This window comes from Symphodus melops, assembly GCF_947650265.1.
Source record: "Symphodus melops genome assembly, chromosome: 12".
In the NCBI taxonomy this organism is placed as follows: domain Eukaryota; kingdom Metazoa; phylum Chordata; class Actinopteri; order Labriformes; family Labridae; genus Symphodus; species Symphodus melops.
Genome location: NC_136702.1, coordinates 22377072 through 22400804, shown reverse-complemented (window position 1 = coordinate 22400804; position 23733 = coordinate 22377072). Strand labels below are relative to the sequence as shown.

The window sequence follows — 23733 nt, the reverse complement described above, 5'->3', positions numbered from 1 at the left end:
CTTTTTATCCTGTGAAAACGACATGAAGGAGTCTTGAGAAAACAACTTGAAGTGACTAATCACTGGAACATTTACTTAAATGAAATGTATGGATGTGATTCCTTTTATAGGGCTTCCTTTTAAATCCTCAATATTTTTTATCATTTCTCACCAGACAGAATTGTGATTGGTTGGGTATACAGTATCACATGCATACAGTCACTAAGACTTGATTCATCGCCCAGCTCGCTTTGTTGTTCTTTGTGCCTCCTCCTGTCTTTAGAGGCTTTGGTTTAACAGCTTGGATTAGACCTTTTTATAAAAACAGGATACTGATTGTGAGCTCCATTTAGTCTCGATCCAAACTTCCCATGATTGCCCATTTTCCAAAAAATGTCTCCACCATCTGCAGACTTAGATAGAGCAGCATTTCTTTTCTATGCTCCTAGAAATGAGCTTTCACACTTTAATCTTGTGGCCGTCTGCCAGGTGCTTATGTGCTAAAAAAAATGCATGCCATGAATCAATAGAAGGAGTGGCAGCAGATAATTTCTGCATTAATCAAAGCCACTGTGTTGGAGAGTAACATGAAATGTGTTACTTTCACAAATAGCTCTCCAATGCTAACGTTATTATTAGCCATGAGTGAATTTAAATTGGTTTTGTTTTTGCAGCTGTGACCACTAACAGAGTCGATGTACTTCCTGGATGTCAGTTTATTATTATAGGATGGAAAACGTGAAAAACAGGATAATATAAACTCTTAGTACAGAAACAACGTTGAAACACATCTGTGTCTTTATTGGTGTGTTTAGAAAATTGGTGCAGTGCCATTGACGGGTAATACCAAATGAAATTGATGAACAGATAGCACCAGCTGGGACCAAAACATCTCAGTCAGCCCCCCAATAAAACCCGTGACCGCTGCTTCCCCTTTTTATTCTCTGAGGAACAATGACCCTCACTCCCTCACCTCTTGTCTGCTTTCCTAGAACGAACAACAGACCTGATGTTGCCAGATTCTGACTTGAAACTGGCCCATTGTTTGTTTGAGAGGCAGGAAGTGCGCATGATATTGTCCCCGCTTCTTCTCCAGCACGGGTCTGTGCCTTTGCCAGTATTGTGTAATTACCTTTAACAGTGATGAAGCAGAGTGGTGAAGTGGTGAGATAATGGGAAAACAGGTGTGTCTGTCTCCACCTGTGACAAAGTGTTCGTGAGCTACACATAGATTATCTGTTTATTGTTGTTAATAACCATTTGGCCTGCAGGTTATGGGAAAATACAACAAGTGGCTGAATGTTATCTCCTCCAATGTCTGTTGTAAACCTTTAGCTGAAAAGTCAAGAAATGTTTTTTAAAGAAGGCGAGTCACAGTTAAGTTTGTGGTCTGTGGTCGAGCCCAGAACCAGTTTGTCTGAGATTTGGAAGTAATTTTTAAAATAAATAACCTGTTGGACATTGTTCTACCATTCTGTGAGTGCAGAGCATGTCCACAGTGAAAGTTGGACACACCAGCTTCACAACCTTACATTTTAGATTTGGAACTGTAAAAGTCTGACTCAAAAAAAAAAAAAAAAAAAATACAGGAAGCAGGTGAGAAAACACCCAAACAGGCCAGTAAAGAGCTGTCATGCACAGTTTTTTTTACCAAATAGTCAGAGGCTTCCTTTTCACATTTCTCTTGTAAGGAAACGAAGAAGGGAGCTTCCTGATCTGGAACCAGACGATTCTCTTTTTGTTATTTAGGGAGATTCAGATATTGTGACAGCCGCCAGAACACAGAGCTGAATTTTCATAAATACAAATATGCAAAGACATACATTACATAGAATTTAGATTTGAACATCATAAAGCCTTTATAAAGTCCCTCAGGACCTTAGAGCTACCTGATAGTTGTGATAGGGATCACTATCAGCTCGCTCAGTATGGCTCTTTAACACCAATAAATAACCAGGAATGTCCAGTCCTAGCTTCCTGTTTATGAAGGAAACTCCAAAGCATCTGATCTGCCACTTTCGCTGGAAGAGTTCAGTTTCATTCTGAGCTGTGGTAAGTTGTTTTGCTTTCACAATACCTGTAACATATCCCTCCTCGAGCCTAAATAAACCCAGAAACTTTATTTCCCTCTAAATTGGCACCAATGAATCTGAGGGAAGCTGACAGCTGACTTTAGAGTCATGTGACTGAACACAAATGGTTTGTATTCTATACATGAGTGAGAAAGCATTGCTCGACGACATCAACAGCATTTTTTGTCATTCATCGCAATTAAATCAGACTTTCACAATGTGTTAATTGCAAAGGATCATATTGTGATAAAGATAAAAACCGGATTAATCGTGCAGGCTTAATATGCCTCTCAGAGTCTGGCCTCACCCTGATGTCATCCTCAGTGTGATTACTCTGAATGCATAAAGGCCTCAAAGGCTTCATTTGTGATTGGTGTGAGACTGTCAATCTTGGTTAGGGTCCCTGACAGCTACAACCACACACTCACACTCTGCTGAATACACTAACCTCTGGTACAAACACGGCCAGCTGTCTCTGAGGTCTTTGTCATAGAGTGCTAGTTATCTCATCATCTGCCGGAGAGTGCCTGCATTGTAATATGTATTTATGGCTTTATTTTAATTGCAGGGTTTGCTGCCACTCCACCTATAACACACTATATTCATTATTCCGATCATTGCTCCGCGACTCCTTCCCAGCCATCCCCCCATTTTCTTCATTCAATTTCAGACCCCCCCCCCCCTCCTTTTCCCATCACTATAAGTGCCTCCTTCTTTACCAGACGACTCTGCCCAACCGGCCCCACCTCCGCCCACGCCTGCCTTCCCCTCTCTGTGAGTCTTATACCTCCTCCTGCTTTGAATGGACAAACCCGCAGCATCCAGAGAACCAGGGGAACAGGATGGAGGGATGCTGTAAGGATGCATTTAGGGATTATCAACCTCACTTTAAGGAAACTTCTGTTCACAAAATAAAACATTTTCTTGGATCATATCAGCAAACATTGCAGGATTTTCTGCAGGACTAACTATTAGGGGCATTATACAGCTGAACACTGGTTTTAAAGGCGAGGCAAGAGAGGAAGGGGAGGCGAGGAGCGTGCGGCTGGTTTACAGTAGAGGACGTGAGGAGGTCTTCGGGAGAGGATGGGTGGACTGAGCTGGTGTCTTGCCACAGTCTTCAGTTGGACAAAATTTTTCTTCTTCTGCATCTTCCCGTTTGGGAAAAAAAGGAAAAACAAGGTACAGGTCAAATGTGATGAATATTCCACAGAAGAGGGTTATACAATATTAAGTTTGAGTTTGTTGTCCAAGCTAGCCAGGTGGTTCTAGAGAAGGAAATATCGTTGTGTCGGTCACTTGTTGTTTAGTTCGTCAACCACTACAGTTCTGCAAATCTTATCAACCACGGAAGTGCTGAGACAATTTGTCCAGACATTCATGAAAGAGGTTTAGAGACCTCCTCACACCTGAGGACACTTCACTCTGTGTGTCGAGCAGGTTCACTCATATTACATCGAGGTTAATGTGTAGATAATTCTCCATCCTGCTGCGCGTTCAACTGTACATACGGGACATCACAAATGTGAGTCGAGCATGAACAGATGCAGATTTTGTCCGCTGTTAACATTGCTTAGCTATGATGACTGAAGTCAAATCCTTCGCTGGGTTTAAATTATTAGCTGCTGTAGCAGGGCATCAACTTCCACCCAATCATTTCAAACTTTCAGCGGTTCACAGGAGAAGCTAGTGACTGAAGTCTCGTTCTTAAAGCAAGCGACCGTCGTGTTGCATTCAGTAAAAACAGTCTCAGCTGTCCTTTGTCGCTGTGTGTGCAGCTGCACATGTCTCCATGGATTCCACTCTTTACTCGTTTGATGACGGAGAGATTAAATGTTCTTATCCTTGAACTTGAACATAGTTATTTAGCTCGTACCATACTGTACATTTGGCCACAGTTTCAATAATCTTTGTAGCATTCTCAGTGTGACACTCAACTCTGTTCACCTGATGGATCTTATAACATGTCTGGACACTGATCTTTTTCTCTGTCCCCAAATGCCCCAGTGTTTCCATCTGCTGCTGCCCAGTGACAGTGGAAAAGAAATGAATATGTGCATGATGCAGCAAGTGTAAGGTCTGCCGTCAGCACAGAGAGCGAGGCAGGCTGGACAGATAAGCACATCAGGGTGCACACACACACACTGACACAAGCCAGGATATTGCTGGTTTGATTTGGCAGATTTTCCTGGTAGTGATGTCAAACAGAGCCATTAATCTTCACAATTCAATGTTGCCCATTCACCCACAACACATACACACATATGCACACGTTCCTTCTACACACTTTTCAAATACACTCGTAATGAAAGCAGGAAGTGTTTTAGTCACAGACACATTGAGGGGCAGGGTTGTGCTTCTTCTTCTGCTGGCACTTTGATGCTCTGTGCACCATGACACAGCATTTAACAGGACTTTACCTGCATGTGTCCCAAGTTCGGGCCAGTTCATGTTTGTAGTGTGCTGCTTAATTGTTAGCCGCAGCAGTTATGCAGGGCAGTGCTGTTGTGACTTGAATAACTTGGTTTTTAAGCAGTTGAATCTCCAGTCAACAAATTAAAGAATCCACCGAGTCACGTTGTTGTTTATGTGTAATTAAACGTGTGTACTGTACCTTTAACTGACCAAATGATCCAGCCTCAAAGGAAATAAATCCACTTCATATTATTCTACACACCTGAGATGGAAAGTGCACCCTGAAGTACACGAACAGATACCAGTGTGAAAAGGCTTGACTGAAGAAAATGTAAAGAGTCCAGACTCTGAAATAGTCAGTTTAACTTTGTTCACAGCTAAATCTTCACTCTGACTTTATCCAGAGTTTCTTCTACCAGCCCTACTGTAGTATGTGAGCTGATGTGAGAACACAGCAGGATATAATCAGGAGAATTCACCTCCAGTGAGTGAAAGGGTTCAATCAGTGCACGTAATTAAACTGCTGCGTCATGTTTTGTTCTTCTATTCCGCTCGTGTTGATATTTTAAACATGTCAAACTACACAAAGGATTGCACAGGATTGCTGCAAACAAAGTTTTGTTGTATTCTTATACACTGACAATGAAAAGTCTGTCTATCAAAGGATCGTTAGAAAGGAACACGTTCATTCAAGCGTTTTATAGCGGACATTGTCGCTTCGTCTATCACTGAACTCCCCCTCTTCATGTAGCAGCTTGACGTTCATTTTACGTCATGTCTTGCCTCAGGTGGCCCCTGAGGTCGAGTTTGTCTTCCTCATCTGTTATATTTGGATTACTGGTAATGGATGATGTAGTTTTAGTCATATCAATGCTGTTCTTCATATGCACTGAGGTAGAAGTCAAGGAACTGCCTGCATGCATGTGTGAACACAAACAGACGTTCTGCATGAAGGTGGGATGAGCCGCTGTGTGAAGGAAGCAGGAAATATTCTGAATAATTCAACGTGAGCGGGCGGGCTGGGATGATGAAGTTTATATCTTGTGACGGATAAGCGAGCAGTACGAACTTAATAAAACTGCTTCGTCCTCCGGCATACTTGATAGTCGGACATCTGACTCTGTTGCCCTGTCGTTCCTGAATCATCCTTCGTACGTCACTTCCAAGGCAGGGCAAATTAACTACAATAAAAAAAATTGAATATGGCCCTCAGTTATATTGATGCTTTAGTATTATAGGAGCATGAGAATTATTAGCAGAAGCGATGAGTTGGTGTTGACAGTTTGCAGATAAAAAGAATCAGTATGTTCCTATGATATCCCAGGGATCAGTGCTCTTCCCTCAAAGAACGATTTTGGTGACAAACATGACTCGTACAGGGAGGATTGGGTGATGGATTAAAACTTTCAGATAATTTGCCGTAATTGGACCAAATGATACGTTTGGGAAAAATCATTCGGGATTGGTTAAGCTTGTGATGTTGCAACTTTCTGCAGGGACTGTTTCTGCAACGTGTAACGTGTTTGATTGAAAGGTGGTCTGTGGGAAGTGTAGTGTGGAAACCCCTCTGAGAACCACTTGTTTTTAAAATAAAGATTTCTCTAAAGAACAAAAATGTTGTTCCAAGAAAAGATCACTTGTATTGTTGACTGATGACAGAACTTCAAAGAACAAAGGCTGTCAAACCCAGAAAAGGCTTCCCGCCATGTTACAGTGTTATTGTTGTGTTCATGTGTCAGTGAGTTCTGGTTCTGGCTGGACAGTCCTTCCTCTCCACACAGAGAACAGAGGAAAAACGTGCAGACACATGTGAGCGCTGTGCAGAGGGAGGGCCGGGGTCTGCATTGTTTTTAACAGATGGGAGTCATGGGGGTGGGAAAGGGTGTGTGCCTGTCTCTGTGTGTGTGTGTGTGTGTGTGTGTGTGTGTTCCTCTGTCTGTCAACAAGTGAACTCCCCCTCTTCATGTAGCAGCTTCTCGGACGTCAGCCAAGGTGACAGAACACACCCCTGAGTTTACACCTTCACTCTCTCCTTATCTGACTGTGTTTATCTGATACACACACTTATTCATCCGTTTATCTGTCTTCTCTTTGTCTACAACTTTTTTTTTTTTACCTTTTCTGTCTGACATATTTCTTCATTTGCTTTGTTTTCCTTTTTTCCCCCCAGCTGACAATTTAAAAAACAAACAAACATTTGAAATCCTTTGTAACGGGTGCTGTCTGCTGTTTACCCATCTCCACTCAGTTCAAGGACAGTGAGCTGACGGTGGTTAATCTTTTTAATTGTGTAAGTGCCTCGCTGTCCGCTCGTGGCTCTGCTTTACAAAAGAAGACAGAAATGGTCAAGGTTAAAGAGGCACTAAAACAAATCCCACAAGTGATCTGATTAGCTTTGGAAATATGCCCACCCTCCTTTTTACAACAACACTACCTCCCCCTCCCACACACACACACACACACACACACACACACACACACCTACACACACACACACACACACACACACACACACACACACACACACACACACACACACACACACACACACACACACACACACACACACACACACACACACACTCTTGTACCTACATACCGCTGCAGTCCATCCTGTATTTACTATCTGCGCTCTGAGCAGGAGTCTGAACATGAATGTAGATGCAGTTTGTTCAGTGACCACTAGTGGGTGCTGTAGCTACACTTGTTTGCTGCAGTTGTGTTGTAAATTGCAGTTTCACTATTATTGTGCCTGATTCACTAAGTTTGATCATTTTTGAAAAGTTCTGTGTTTGGCTAAATCTACATGATAGATATAATCTTAGTCTTATTTTATACATCAGCACAGCTCTGAAGTAGAAAGAAATCCTATAGATCCATAAAACAATCAATAAAACATGAGATCTTTCCTCTCACGCTGGTTTGTTGTGTAAATAACTATTTTATAAATAGACTATCTTGTGCTCATGAATGCATCAGGGACAGTCACAGCGTGTGCTGACAGGGTTACAGAAAGCATGAGAAGAACATAGTGTCCAATGCTCTGTCATTATGTTCCAAAATAGCAACAAGCAGCAAACAACGTCAGGCTGTATTCACTGCTCATCTTTAAACTGACAAGGTGATGCAAATACATACAATACATTTATACCTGAGTGTGGGAAGTGAGATGGATGAAATTAAATTCGAGGACATTTAAAGCTAGTGTTGTCTTGTCATTTTAAAAATGGATACTAAATACATGTAGTGTCGATGCATAGACGGGCTCTAACTGACTTTCATTCCTTATTTCCTCTGTTAGACTGATGATGGAGAATTTGCAGAAATGTGGTTGAATAGCAAATTTTTGTTCATACAGTCTTCAGACAGAAAATGCATCTCGATCATGTCTTTATGTTTGTGTGTGTGTGTGTTCCTGTGAGTGTGTGTGTGTGTGTTGGCTGGCGAGGATAAGGTTAAAGGGTTTTCTCTCTTTAACATTGTCTCCTGAGTTTGTCTCTGTAGGGGTGGCCTGCAGGAAATACCAGGGGATTAATCCTCTGTGCGACTGGGCGAGCGTGTTTGTATGTTTCTGTGTGTGGGTGAGTTTGTGTGTTTATGTAGTGGATGAGATGTGTGTGTGTGTGTGTGTGTGAGAAAGAGAGAGGGAGTGGGATGTTTATGCATCTTTCAGGACCTGGTAGGCCTAGAGTTTTAAAAATGTCTGTGATTTGAAGGGAATCCTTGGGTGCACGGTTGTAATAATGGGTCATCATAAGTGTTCACAGGTGCTTGTAGCTTACTTTGTGTGGAGGTCTGCATTGAGTGTGTTTCCTGTGTGTGTGTGTGTGTGTGTGTGTGTGTGTGTGTGTGTGTGTGTGTGTGAAAAATACCCCGAGAAGAGGATAAAGAGTCACGCATGGGGCTAACACAGTCATTGATGAGCAGTGAGAACTTAATGAAGCAGCTTGTGCTTCCTGGCCCCTCTGTGTTCTTTTTCACCACTGAAGGGTCAAAAGATGAAAGGGGGCGGGGCTTTGTGAGGCCACAGCTACTGTCAGAGGTAAATACTCCTGAAACACTTTTTTTTTTTTTTTTTTGGAGGGAAATGCGAGGGAGGCCAAGAGGAAGACTGAAAATGTTTAAAGGGAGTCTGTGTTGCTTCTAGGGTTCATTTTCCTTATCACTGAAGATGCCATGTAAACAAAAAAACAACTCTCTGTACCTCCATAGCATAATACCAGACAACTAATCTTCAATTCAATGATGCATTGTGATGTTGATCTGGACGATTATGCATCAACGCAGGGAGAGGACTTCATCCATAGTGGCCTACTGATGTTACTTGTGGATTTCACGGCTCCAGCTGCAGTGATGTCATTTATTTAGTTTGGTTTACAAAGTCACTTCCTTTATGTTGACATTTGATTTCAAAAGGAAATTCTGAATAATAAACGAACAGTCTGTATTTATCTGATTGCTTTTCTTCATTGATGAAAAATAAGTCATGTGCATTCATATGAAAACTGAGGATGCAACCCATCATGATGCAATTGAATTGTAAGACAGACATGCACAGCCCTTTCATTTCACTGGGTGACATGCACTGATTTTAGTCGGTCAACCTGCAGTTTGTCCAACACACACCATCCATCTGCTGAAAAAACAACATTTGATGCAATCCACAAAATAGTTAATAATTAACACTCCGGATCCTTCTGTTTGAACACTATTCAATTGGTCAAATGAAGCTTTGTGTTATTTCATGCAGGAAACAAAAGTCTTACAGTCCAGCTGACAGCCTGCTGACTGCTTCTTATCACTCACTAACCAATCACAGCCCATTCTCACTGCAAGCTGGTCCAATTAACAGCTCCTTCATTCTCAGTGATCCAAGCTGCTCACTGTGCAGGCAAAGCTTTGCCTCCACCACCCCAGCCTTCTCCTTTCTAGTCTAAAGCTTAAGGTGTACCCTCATATTGGCAGGTCAGCACTACGCTCCCTGGGATACTGTCGTATGATCTAGTAAAAATTAAATGAAATCGACAACTATTTTGATGCAACAGAAATAAAAATAGAAGTCTGAGACAATATTTCCACGTTTATCATTACAAAGAATAACCGTGTGGAAATCTCTCCAGTGTAGACAGCGTGCAGGAGGTTTGAAAATTTTGGTGAAATTATTTTTTTCTCCTTTTACTGATGAGTTGATTTATTATTTGAGGCCAATAAAGAGTTGGACCTTTGAACGAAGATTATTTTTAGAAACATATTTTAGATCTAAACGTCATAATCTTTCCTGCTTCACCTTAATGTGCAAAAGCCTCTGATCTACATCCTCACTTTAAGAACCTGCTATATGTAAACCTGCAGCTTTTGGTTGTGAATGCAATAGGTAATGAAGTTGTTGCATTGTGTACAACAATACATTGAAACAATGTGGGGAACAAGGCTCAGCCTTTTGCAAATCTTACTTCAAGCACTGACTGACAGTCTCAGTGGCAGGTGTCCCCTCTGACATCCAAACGGATTCAGTGTGTTAGGAGAAATGCCAGAGCACATTTTATCGCATGGGTGATTACAGGGGTAGACAGAGTGTATGAAATATTAAACTCTGGGTTCAAAACAGGAATACACAGAACAGGATGAGGGAGATGGAGGGAAGAAGGGGAGATGCAGTGCGATGGATGCTGGGAGGAGGGGATGAGATTGACAAATGAATGACATTAAAAGTGTTGGGACTTAGTGGGGTAAAGCGGGAGGGAGACATAAGATGAGAGAGAGTGAGAGGAGGGGCAAAAGAGATGGATAATAAGCACAGCACCCCCTCCCCCTTCGCTCCCGTGGAGGGCTGGGGGCAGCCCGACTCCCCCTAAAAAAAAAAAAGCTTTGTGAAAGTTTCGCCGACAGAGGGGCAGAGAGGCAGAGTGAGCGCAGAGGAGAGGCAGAGAGGATCTGATCTAGGGGAGAGGAGGAGAGAGTAAATCAGACAGTGTGGCCGAGGCAGAGTAAGTGTTTACATCCAGGATAGTCATGGCTTTGCAGCATTGGGCAACTCTTCTCCTGGCTGGATTAGATTTGAGGAAGCCCACCGGTCTGTAGCAGCAGCAGCAGCAGCAGCAGCAGCAGCAGCACTACGCGTCACCATGCCGTCTGTCTCTCTGAGCATGCCAACTGCTCTGGCAGGACCTGCTCGCACCTGGGTCTGCCTGTCCTGCATGTTCTGGGTGAGACGTCTATTCAACTGGACTAATAACAATACAAATATCAGTGCAGAAATGTTTTATACATTCAGCAATATTTAATAAAAAGTGAACCTCTGTGTATAACCTAGAAATCAGAATGTAGGTGTTTGCATATTTCACTCACATAGTTTAGTAAAGTGTATCCTGAGTGGTGCATGATGGAGTTAAGAGTCTAAAAAAGAAGCTAAATGATGCCATCAGCTGCAAGTTTTTTGGTGTAATTTTACAACACAAATGTTTCCTGATTGGTCGGAGAGGATGCTTCAGCATCATCGGGAAGCCCTGATCAAATCAAGCTGGTCTGAGGATCTATTGGGTGGTCTTCTTGTCGGGGGTTGGGTGGAGGGTTGGGACCTCTGCTGTGGGGGGCCTTGGCACGATGACACATTTGAATGCAGGCGATATCATGAAGGAGGTGTGTGTGTGTGTGTGTGTGTGTGTTTGGGGGGGGTGTACAAAAGCAAGACAAACTCTCTTTTGTTTTGTCCCCTTGAGAACCATATTTGAAGTTTTCTCCACAGCTCCGTGCACAGACTTTAAAACTTGAATTTCAAGGCTCTCCTGCACTCTTTCCCTCACTCTCTCTTCCTCAGCCTCTGACTCCCTCTGTGTCCCGCTCTAGGTGGTTGGGACACACAGCTATTTTTTGCTTTCTCTTGTATAATTCAATCTGCTGCGCATTCCCGCTCACAGTGAGGGGTTGTTTGTGCACTTGTGTGCCTGGCCAGTGAAGAACTGTGCTCATGAGTTTTTGTGTGTCCGCTAAAAGTATTTTGACCACGCTCTCGACATTTGTCTCGAAACACTTTTGAGTGCTTTTCCTAACTTGTGCTGATATGAAAGAACATTCCTGGCTCAAATGTATAACATTGCATGCTGCTCCACTTTTTTTTTTGGTCTGAATAGAGGATGAAAGAGGAGGGAAGTTGAATAGACCATTGAGATCCATCCTTCCTCTTTCTGCAGTGGTCCTTTGGGACATGACTGCACACCACTGGTGGAGCTGGACTCCTTGGCGAGGAGACGGGATAATCTTACAGAGCTCTTCATCAGTTAATTACCATTCTTTCTTTAGAGGAGCGGGAGGCGAGGTGAAAAGAAGGGGGGTCGTAAAAGAACCTCAAAGCCCCCCAGCTAAGCCCTGGGTCACTGATTGACTGCATCAGAGCACTGTATGACAAAGCGGGCTCACTTAAGGGGGTGGGGTTCAATCTGAGCTCTTGCATTAATAGCAGATCTTTGTTTGGGTCTAAAATTAGGATACACCTTATTCCAACTATTTGGGCTTAGGTTACTGTTCTCTGTAAATTTTCTTTTCATTGAAAACAAAAGATAAAAGATGAACCTTTTTTGACTTGCCCCCCGGGAACAAATACAGTTCTTTGAATTGTAAAGAAAGTTCAATTTAAAAAAAATTAAATAAAAAATAGACATTGTAATTGTGTAAAAAATGTGCCAGTCTCTGCAAAGAAAAGATGAACTTTTGCAAACATTTTGGTCAGCCAAGTAATCAGGGTTATGGTACCTAATTTCTGGGAAATATATTTTGAGAAATTGCTTTTCATTATTATGAAAAAATGAGCCTTTGCCATAAACTTTCAGGTATCTCTTACCCTCATAATCTAAGGACTGCGGGTTAAAGACTTCACCTGTTGAAACATGAATCTGTATTGACATTGGGTCATATAAGTAAAAGTTGGTTCCCTTTCGACAGAGAAAAGTCAGAAAGTGTCTTTTAGGCTCTGTCTGTGTCCGCCCCAGCACCAGTCCGCCCCAGCACCAGTCCGCCCCAGCTCGAGCCGGCTCATTGGTCTCACAGCCGCTGACCAGCCTGTCGGCAGCAGCTAGCTTGCTGCTATATTGCGGCTTGTAGAGAAAGCCAGGAACATCTGAAGTTGAAACATACTTTTTTTGGCCTTTCTTGGTTGTTCTCAGCTTTCTCCACAGAGCCTGTTAGCATAGCTATGAAGGATCCCTAAAGTACTATTTCCTCTGCAAAAAAAGAAAAGATCCTTTGCCAGAAACTTTGAAGTATCCAAGCGACACCATTTTCCAAACTGTAATAATTAGATGAAAGTGGTTTTCATCATATTGAGAATGAACACTTTGCTAGAAGTATCTTCTTCTAATGGATTACGTTTAAAGTGTGATTAGATTATCAGAAAACCAATAGTCATTTGAAAAGGTGCTTGAAGGTTTCAAAGAATTTAGAATTTGTGAAATGCTCAACTAGTACTTCTCCTTTATGATCTGTTGCAGCACTGTCTTCTGGACTGAGCAGGTTTTCATAGTACAACACAGACTGACTCTTGGGCAGCTGGAAAAGTGACTACAGCTGCAAAAACTGTTACGGATTACAGAGAAGTGGAAGACAGAGATAGAGAGAGAGTGAAAGAGTAAGTGCAGATGAAGGAAACAGACCATCCCCATGAACTTGACAAGAGCTATTCCTCAGGCCGGCCTCAAATGGGGGAGGCTTTCCTCTTGTCAGAGCTGGATTTTCCAAGATAAAGAGAGGTTTTTTTGCAGAGAAGCATAAAAGAAAATGTTCAGAGAAATATCGGAAATGACAGGAATGACTTGAAGGACAAAGGAAATGAACAGATGATGCTGTGATCAAGATCAGAGGGCAAAGTGAGCACGGATGCCGCAAGAGGCCTTGAAAGAAGACCTTCGGAAGAGAGCGTCTCGTCCACCAAACATCGTGAATAATTGATGATTGCCAAAAAAAGGGTTTCAGGGAGAGTTTTATCAGGTTTCTCTGAAAAGACCAGGAAAGCAATCAAATGTCCTCCACAAGCTCATTGCTGAGAGAAAGCTTAATATAAATGCAAATCCTCTTGACATTTTCGAAGTGAAGTCTTTTGCAATAAAATATGTAATTAAAAGGATGGCCAGGTGTTATCTAACACAGTGCTTATGTTGGCTTTAGATCACTGCCTCACAGTTGTGTTGATGCAGTTATTGACCCTTGGCTAGACCTTCACTTGTCAGGCTTCAAAGAACTCCTCAGGATGATCGATATCCATTAACATACACTCAGAACATCTAGGTTCAGAGCTGCGTCTCAAAAGGATCGCTCTGGGAAATAGTGTCATCTCAAGGAATGTTGGGTCATTGGTCGGTAGTTGTCTTGACTTGAAAAGGGACAAACTGAAGAGTGACCAGAACTCCCAACGTCTGAATAAAAAGGACCAATGCAAAAGCTCATTCCTATTCTAAATGTTGGCCTCTCTCTCACACCCCTTCTTTTTTCTCTCATGGTCTGCTGCTGGTTTGATCCCCCCCTCCAGCCATCCAAGATCCATGCGATTACCTCTGATTTGAGTTTGAAAAAGTTCCACATGTGGGGCCCCCTTAAAAGCACACCAACGTTTCCTCAGTTGTAACATCTGGGTTCACGTTGCCCCAGTGTTTTTCACCATAATGGATTTGCCATGCAGTCGTTTCCCTGCTCAGCGTTCACTCTGTTGTCGCCATCCTGGGGAATTTTGCAACACAACTTGATTTTTCATATCGGTGATGCTCTTTAGATCTTGGTTGAAAAATTGTGAGCAACAACAAGGGAAGTTTAACCCTTGCTCAGTTGATTTATGAGACTTGTTGAGCTTTGTGTTGCCCCTCCCACCTATCCCTTTAGTTCCAAAAGAGACCCCCAGCCTCGTGCATGCTTCACTGGGCACATTGACCTTAAACCTCCCATGCGTGGCCTTCTGGCTTTGCCTCGAGGGAGATTCAGGATTCAAATATTTGACTGGGTTTTGGTTCTCCATTTGTTCATCATGATCCAAGAATATGGACTTACAAAACCCCAGCATTCATTTCATTCACACATTTGGTGGTGTTTTTCCCAACTCCTACTTTCCAACATGTCATGACTGAAGGGGGTTTAAAGAAAAGTCTTTATGCGTCACATTTCTGCAATTTAGGAGAAACCATGTGCTTTGAAATCAGAAGCATAGTTCATGTTTTGTGTAGTTTTTTGTTGTATTTAACAGTGATATTTGGTTTCTGTAAAATGCCATCCAGAAAATTGTTGGTTTCAAATAATTTACCCAATTTAATCTCAGTTTTCAAAAGGGTAATAATCCGCCCTTGTACAATTAGCACAACATGTTGATAACCTGTTCTCCCAGATGTTGTGTTCTGTCAGAGTTCACTGCAGCAGTAAAACTAGTTCTTGGGGATGATAAATGTATACAGGTGAACTTACTGAAGGGAAAAGTGTGTTAGTCCCTGGAGGAACACCAAAGGCCAGAGGCCACTGTTTAAAAATGTAAAACAGGTTTCAGAGTCTGTGAGGTGTTTGGACCTGGTTGTGGTTAAGATTAGTTAACAAGGCGACAGGAAGCACGGTGAAGGGCCCTGGACCCCTCAGGACTGGAGCCAGGATGTGCAAAACAAATCACCTGCACCTTTTCTGCACAATAACATGAGAGAAAACACTTCTCTCATCTGCGTTCACTGTGTTTTAAAGAAGGGTGACGCCATTAGAAATATTGTTTTGCGGTCGTGTCCTTCTGAAGGACTTCTTTGTGCTTGATTTAATAACACATGAAAACGGATAAAGAAGCACACCCACCTTGCCTGTTGATTGATTACGATTAGGTGCTTCAATATCCAGCCAATATTCCACCGTCTGGCTCTCAATGTTTTGATATCAGCACCGTAAAAGCTACCTTATAAGGCTATGCTTCACATCTCATGCATGCAACATGGTCATAATCAGCTAAAACATTCCTTACATGTACATGTAGACGCAAACTCTGTGCTTCTTCATTGCCAGAGCAGAACAGAGCGGCCAAGTCAAACTGATGTAAAATATATTTTAACAAGACAGTGTTTTCACACAGCAACAAACCACAACATGTCACTTTCTTAAACCTGCTGCCAAAATCTGAGATTTTAGTCATTACAGAGCTTTGATTCCCATCCAGAGCTCTTCGCAGAGTTTTCCCCGTAACACGAGTATTTACTTGTTATTGTGCCAGCTGTTGAGTCCAGACTGTGCAAAGGGAGTTTGAGCTCTGACTTGTCACCATCTCCCCGATCTGTCAGTCGAGGGTCCTCACAGAAGAGGCCCACAGAACTTGTTAATGCCATGATAACCTCTAACTCCGGCTGTGATCTGAGACCCCCTGCAGATACCAATGCACTCAAGTGTGAGGCCAAACAATGCTCATTGGAAGTGGCGCTGACAGCATCCTGCTGCGCGGCCTGTGCTTTCATCCAGAGGGACTGCGATTTACACTGTTGAATACCCAAAGGTAAAAGGTAGCACACACTCCCATCTTCAGGACAAAATGTTGAATGATCTCACTTTTGACCAGTTTCTTCAGTCCATGTCGAACAAATATGGATATATCTTGGCACCTGAGCTTGGACCGTTTTGGGAATGACTATTCAATATTCAGAAATGATTTGAATCCAGTCTTTAGAAAAACAGAAGACGAACTTTACAGGAAACTATTAGATCTAATCATATGAACACAATCACCTCAAACATGTCCTCTGCATCTTTCCCAGAGTTCACTTTAGTTTCTGGTTTGGATTTCATCAATCTTGTCCAAGTGTCTGAGTCTCTGCCAACCCAGCGCGATAGCCACCGCGTGCTGTTTCTTCTTTGCATTTGGCTCCTGTGAACTTTGGCTGTCTTCGATCAAACTTATTAAACTCACTGAATCCTATTGGCAAACACCGTCCCTCTTGCTTTTATTTAGGGCTCGTTGCCACATGTAGAATTTATTATCACACGCTGCTTTATCACAACGCTGTGAGAGAAAGTTCAGAGCTCTGTTTTCCTCAAACAAAACGCTTATCTCGGGCAATTTTGAGATTTTGACTAAAAACAAATAAAACGCGGCTCTTGTGAGATGTTTGATATGGATTTGTCGTAAGATTTCAAAACACATACCTGACTCCAGGCCAGGATTGACAATGTAATTATGTTACTACAATAATAAAGAGTGTGTTTAGCTTATGCAGTGCTTGGCAGAGTACTCGGGTTCACAACATCAAAACAACAAACTGCTAAACTTGAGAGAAGAAGACATTTATCTAGTGTTAGGTGTTAAAATCAAAGGTGATCATGTGGTCTCTAAAGGCCCTGACACACCAAGCAGACGGCAAAGAACTAGTGGTGATGAAGGCCGCCTGTGGCGTCGCGTCATGTCGCCTTTTGTCCTGGCCAAAAAGTTGCACTCCGCAAAGTCTACAGCTGACGGGCGAGCGGCGCAAGTCTTTAGTTATGATACGAGGAGATAATTTTTACAATGCCTAGATATCGAGAATAATGGCACTGGCATGGTCAGCCCTTGGTCTTTTAGTGGTGACACATCAGGAGAAACTGAAGGGTGAAAGCCTGGATACTTCAGTGGCATGCTCGAAAGTCTTTCCCGAACATGTCAAGAGCTGGAGATAAATGAAACCTCTAAACAGCCAATCAGAGAGATTCCTTTCACCAACGCTGAAAAAAGGAATTAATGACCATGTCCATATCTTCATGACGTGTGTGGAAGTGCCTCCTTCATCTCTAGGAAGCAGCACAGATGAACTAAACCTGGCTGTTAGATTGTTAGATTTAGCTTTTCATGATTTAAAATGTAAAGATAGGATTAGTCAGACATTATCTGTAACAATACAGTGCTTAGTCTTTTGTCTTTGAGGAATGTGGCTTCATGAGACTTGTGTGTGTAGCTGTTGGAATTCACAAGATTCAAAGTCTCGATTGCTGCAAACATCCTCGTTCAAAGCAGATCAGGTTGGAATTTTTACAAGCTGAATCTAGTTTGTTTTGGCATACTTTGTATCATCTACCTCTGCGAGCTTTTTAATATTTTTTTATCTGATATCCCTGAGGTGATTCAGCTGATGAGGTCACCCTTTGAAAGCACATGGGGTCTTTTTTCAGATCTGAAAAAAAAAGAAAGGAGAAACAGTCTTCCAAGAGGACCTCAACACAAATAAAGAAGCATTTCATTCAGCAGAACTTCAAACTGAATCTTATTTTTAACAATCAGACTCAGCCACTCAGTGTCATTCTATCAACATTAACATCATCGTCTGCATTTTTGTGCAGACCCACGTGACGATACGTCCAGTCCCCGACATGGAAGTAATGTCTGTAATTTGGACATATTTAGTCTTTAGGGAAGATCCCGTCGAACAAAAAGAAGCCACATGTGAACACTGCAGAAAAAACAGTTTGCAAGAAATGCAAGTTATTTATTTTCTACAGTTTCAGAGAAGTTCATTTTTCTACTTTAAAAACTGAAATGTGTCGTTTTGATTTCAGTTTTAAATATTCAACGAATAACCACAAAGTCGCTCATCATATATGATCACTCTTTCATTAGAAACAAGCTTTAATGGTTGAGCTTATTTACAGTAGAGAACATGTCAGTGAACTATGAGGGCAAAAAACCAAAATGAAATCATTTTATTAATCGTAATCGAGGTAAAACGTTTGATTCGTATTTGTATAGATTTGAGGTCATATCACCCAGACAAAAGTCCAAACATAGCCTGCTTTCATTTTCATTTCTGATGTCAGTTGAAGTTTACATGTTAGTCACCTGCTTGACCTTGCTCCTGGTACTGTGGGTGTGACGTTCTCCGTAAAGTACCATTTCTCATGGAGCACGTTTTAAAAGAGGAGATAAATTAGAGAATGAGGAGAAGCAGAGGGTTCCTATCGGATGTTTTGTGTCACGCTCTTTTCGGTCGATTACGTCCCGTATGATGACTTTGATCTTCACTCTTGTTTTCATTTTCTGGGAATGGAGCATCTTTCAATAGAGCATCTGTATGGTCTTCTTATTTGACAACATCACTACTAGATGTCACTGTTATTTTAGTGTGAGGGTGTTTTTTTTTTGGGAGGGGGGAGAGAGAGAGTTGGATGTTGTGCTCGACTAATAAAGATGAACCCTGCACCTCTATCGTACAACCAAACGATGAAACAACTTCTAACTAGTTTCAGTGTGTGGTTAATTGTGAAATTTCTACTGAGGACAGATGTTATCCAACGAGGTGCCACAGCTCCTGTTTCTCTGCCTTGCATAGCGTTGGATGTTTTTGCAGCTCTCCTGGAGTGAATGGATCATGAAGAGCATTTGCAGTGCAAAGCAAACCTAAACTAATGTGTTTAGACATCTGCGTTATGATAGACAAAGCTAACAGAGCTAACAGGGCTTTTGTTTAGCCACATGGCAGTCACATGTCTTCAGCTTAACACTGAACAGATGTGTGCAGAGTGAAGATGTGGTTGATCGTACAATTTAATTTGTAATGATATCTTTGGCTGGAGAATCAAACGCTGTATTTTAGGGAGCAGACAGTTAGCTTTAGCTGAGTTTGTCCTTTTCAACCTGTCAGAGGTGAGATGAGTTTAGCATCCTGTTTTTGTCTTTCTTTTATTTATTTGCAAGAATTGAAGAAGAAGCATTTTGGAACCACTGCTGACATGAGAATGCAAAACAAGCTCACAATGATGACATTCACATGCAGATCTTTAGCAGATGTGACCATAACCAGCATCATATTTTACCTCTGCAGCCTGATTATATCCAGTCATTATCAAACACGCCTGAAACCACAGAGTTGGACCGAAGCGGAGCACTTTTATGCTATTATTCTGATGAATGCTGCACCTGATTTTAAAAATATTCAATAACAAATAGTTTATATCTGGACTTGAACTGAATTAATCTCGAAAATAGTCACCATCAACTACAAATTGAAATCATTGTTTGTTGTTAATCCATCGGATGGACCTACAGTAATAGGCCCATGATATGGATCTTTGGTGCCTGATAGAGACAGGAATGATCCCGTTTATATGGAGAGCTTTCTGTGTTTTGGCATGCTTCATTTTTGATTCATCACCTCAATGTTCATGATACAGCACCAGCTGAAACATCAATGTAGGCAGTGTCTTTGTATAGCTAATGGCACCATTGAAATACCTTAAATACATGTCTTATTTCTGTATTTTCTTTTAAGACAGTTTCATCAGTTTAAAGACCATGGAGGTTCATTGACTTACTTTGCTCTTTAACTTCGTATGAATAGGCTGTATTCAAAGCTTTCACATGATTTCACACATTTAATAAAACAGCTGACCTGGTCCTGATACTATTATTGTCTATGTCAGGCCATTTAAGTTAGAGCTCAGCATAGCCTTATTACTGTAACCACACAGAATCATTATGTCCATTAAGGTTTGATCAAAGTTAATGAATAATGTTGGGCATCTATAGTTACTCCTTATATTTATTGATTTGTGAGCAGATTGTCATCATTACTTCCAACAAAAAGTCGATGAATGTCGTCCTTCATCAGCCTCGGTGCCTCTCTGAAAGCTGAATGAGAACCAAATCCTTAGTCGTGGGATTTTTCTCCCTCTTCACTTCTGGATGACTGAGTAATTTCCTCCCTGGGATCCACCTCACTGAGATGAAATGCTTATAGAGAGTGGAGTTAACAGAGGTTGGTGATGGGTGTGTATGTGTGTGTGTGTGTATGTGTGTGTGTGTGTGGGGGGGGGGGGGGGGGACTGAGGAATGCCTGGGGAGCATTTTTCCCCCAAATGAAAAGCAGGTGACCGTTCATTGTAAGGCCGTTTGGTAAAGTGGGAAGCTGAGAGCGGAAGAAAAGAGAGGAAGGAAGGTTAAAAAAAAAAAAGAGAGAGACCTTTCTTCTGTCTGCTTTTCGGTGAATTGTTGCCCGCTGCACTTGTTCTGCAGCAGAGTGCTCACAATTAGGGGATTCCCAGAGGCTTCCTCCTTCAACTGCTGGGATGCATTGTTACATGTCATCAAGGAGAAAACACCCTTAATTGGAACCAGACTTACTCCAAGCTGAATCACCTTTATCTGTTTTACATTTGTCACCTATAGAGTTTGTTCTATAAGTCATGCAGAGCTGAGCTGGGACTATTTTCTGTCTGCAGTAAAAAAAGACATTGAAGTGATTAAAGCAGGGAATGATGCAGATAAAGACAATGGTTAGACCTGCAGAGATAATATCTAATTAGTATCAGATGTGATGGAGAGAAAAGGGTTGGACATGAAATATGTGGATCAGGAGAAAATAGTGGCGTAGGCGTTTGTGTTTGCTGAAGGAACAAAGCCTGTGGTGAAAGCTTCTCTTGTTTTTCAAAGTCAGTGTTCATTTTATCTTGCTGTTTCTTGTCGGCTCAGTGTCTTTATTGTTCAGGACATGACTCACATATTTACTGTAATTCATGGGTGGCGAGATGCAGAGAGAGATGCTTTCTCTTCTCGTGTCTTAGTATTTATGTTTCCGCTGGAGTCGGAGTGATTTACTGCAGTGGCAGTTACATTTTGTCTGCAGCAAACAAAGTCTTATCCATCTTTTGGAAACCTACAAAATATTGCAAAATATCAACAACCTTAATCTATAATAACTTTCCCATTGATTCTCCCCCTCGATGATTTAAATCATGTTTCAACCATGTTCATTGAGTGGGATTATTTTACTTTTGTGTCAGTAATCTCGCCTGTCAGCTGGAGATTTCTGTCGATCTCCAGTCTCTTCTTTTGTGTTCACATTTAAATCTAGTGAACTATTGGTATGTTATAATTTCGATAATCACATTATATAGAAATGCATATACTGTAGAACATTGTCATGATTTTACCTTAAACATTTTCTGTGTGTGTGTCACACATCATTAAACAAAGAGCTTCAAATGCAAACTCATCCCAACAAGGAGTTCAAGTGAGTCATGCAGCTCAAAAGCAAACTCACAGAGAAACTATTCGGCTGTTAGAAGAAGGTAAGGTATCGGTGGGAGAGAGTGTCTGTGGGATGAACAGGAGAGGTGGAGGAAGTGTCTTGATGAGACGGGGGCAGTGTGTGGACGGGAAAGGTCGGGCACAGGGGAAGAAGAGAAGTGGAGCTGGGTCTAAAGGTCAGTCAGGCCCGGCTTGCTCCTGTTAAACTCGGCAAGAAGAAGAATGACCGCCTTGTGAGAAGCGAACATGCAAAGTGTTGGATGTGAGAGGATCCTGGAAGGTTTTGTTTGCAGAAATAATGAATGCTCACATTTAGTCTTTACGTGCTCTACTTGACACACTGAGTCACACACACGCACACACACACACACACACACACACACACACACACACACACACACACAGTCCCAGATGGAGACATGTAACGGTCACCCCAGTGCGTCATGTTGAAATGTCCATCCATGCATATGGTGTCCCATATGAGAGACGGCGGCGTGCTCACTGGCTGATTAACCCAGTCGACTGGAGGGGTCTCATTCAGTCTTCTGGCTCCAGCAGGATGAACAATGGCCTCTTATTGGTGGGGGCGATGATGTAGTGCCGTCTTGTGTGTATGCGTTACAATGACTTCTCTCAGACTGTAGGAAATCACTGTGACACACAGAGGGAGGCCAGACTGGCCTGGTGTCAGTGTCTGTCTCTCTATTTACTCCTCTTATTGTGTTGTTGTCTGCCTGCTTTGGCTTCCTGTCTGACCCAGTTTACATTCCACAAGTAACTTCTTACACAAATACGACGTCTCCAAATCAGCAAAAATCAGCAAAATCTCACTGATGTTCTAATTATTGTCTACTCTTCTTAAGGGTGTTTTTTTTTTCATTTTTGGACAGCTGAAGTGAAAAAGGAAATATAGAGGAGGATTGGGCTAGATATGCACCGATTGGCTGAGGGTTGGAGTCAAACCTGGGGCAGCAGCAAGAATCTATCTGCACTTGGGGAGTCTGCTAGCTGAGCTGAAACCAAAATGTGTAGTTATGTGAACCTGTTGTCTGATGATAACTCTCTAAATCCTGTCGTCAAGGTGCCTGTAGAGCTGAATCACAGAACTCCTGACCAAGACTTGGTCATGACAAAGTCCAGAGTGTATTGAGACTGAGAATAAGAAAAAAGACGAAGGCTACGTGTATGTTCACGCTGCAGGTAAAAGTGACTTGAATGAGATTTATTTTGCTCCATATGACTCTTTTCATGGGATTCTGATGGGAATAAATCTCATCTTTTGAAATCCGAATCGAGCCAATTAGATAAATATTTGGATTCCCACAGGAGTCTGATACACTCGACATTTAAAAAGCAATGTGAGCCGCCAAACAAAAAAAATCAGGTCTGAGAAAAAGAAATCTGAAATGAGCATTAAGTCTTGCAGGATTGATATCCAGTCCAAGACCAAGAGATATTGAAGAAAAGGAGTCCTGCACTGCATGACATCATTAGAATAAGGGGAAGCCAGCATTCAATAGGCAGTCTTCAAGTTAATCTGATAAACCCACATAAAATCTGCACGATAAAAAGCAATTTCATTGTTAAACAAGTCTGAATTAGTTGTTGTAAACTAGTAATGCTGTCTCTACCAGCATGCAGCCTTTTTTCTTTTTTGATGCAAAGAGATGTGCACCCTGAATCTGTTGCATTTGAAGCATTTTAATCTTGTAGTGACATCACACTTCAAATAAAAGCACAGGGTATTTAGTGAGATTTCTGCATAAGCTCTGGAGTCTTCTTTTTTTCTCAGACCCAATAAAAATGCAGCCCATGCTGTAAAAAGAGCAAGACCTTTGATAAGTGGTCTTAATGAGGTTCCCTGTCTCATCACCAGGGTGTCCAGGACCTATACTTAGCACAGGTGTCTTACAGGCAAACAAACAGCAAGGTTTAATTGTGTCCATAAGCAGCGTCTCCAGAATCATCTTTTCCAGGTTTGCCTCTCAGCTTCTTTGCTGGTGCGTCGCGTGCTCTTTGCCACATGTACATCATCATCATAGTGTAAACAAATGGCTCACTGTGTATTGTGCTACCCAAGTGAACCTGCACATGCACGAGACAAACAAAATGTGCACTCATAAAAAAAAAAAGCTCCACAGCATTACCAAACTTTAATAAATAACTAATGGAACCTTTGACAAAGCTTGAAGCACAACATTCTTGGTTGCATCCAAACTTATGTCCAATGTGAAGCGTCTTTATTGGATGAAATGTGTCCTTACAGGTGACCAGTAAAAATGG

General features: G+C 41.9%; 1 protein-coding gene across 5 annotated transcripts in view; it reads left to right on the top strand.

Annotated features, from left to right (window-relative positions):
* Positions 1–23733, top strand: part of tns1b (tensin 1b) — a 167945-nt gene that overhangs the window by 17209 nt on the left and 127003 nt on the right. For 2 of the 5 annotated variants that reach the window (XM_079357020.1, XM_079357016.1), the window contains exon 1: positions 10348–10672. The exons of the other annotated variants lie outside the window; for them this stretch is intronic. In XM_079357020.1, coding sequence (XP_079213146.1) covers positions 10592–10672 — 81 coding nt within the window. In that variant the 5' untranslated portion in view covers positions 10348–10591. Of the gene's footprint in view, positions 1–10347; positions 10673–23733 lie in introns of those variants that run through there. 5 annotated transcript variants of the gene reach the window in all.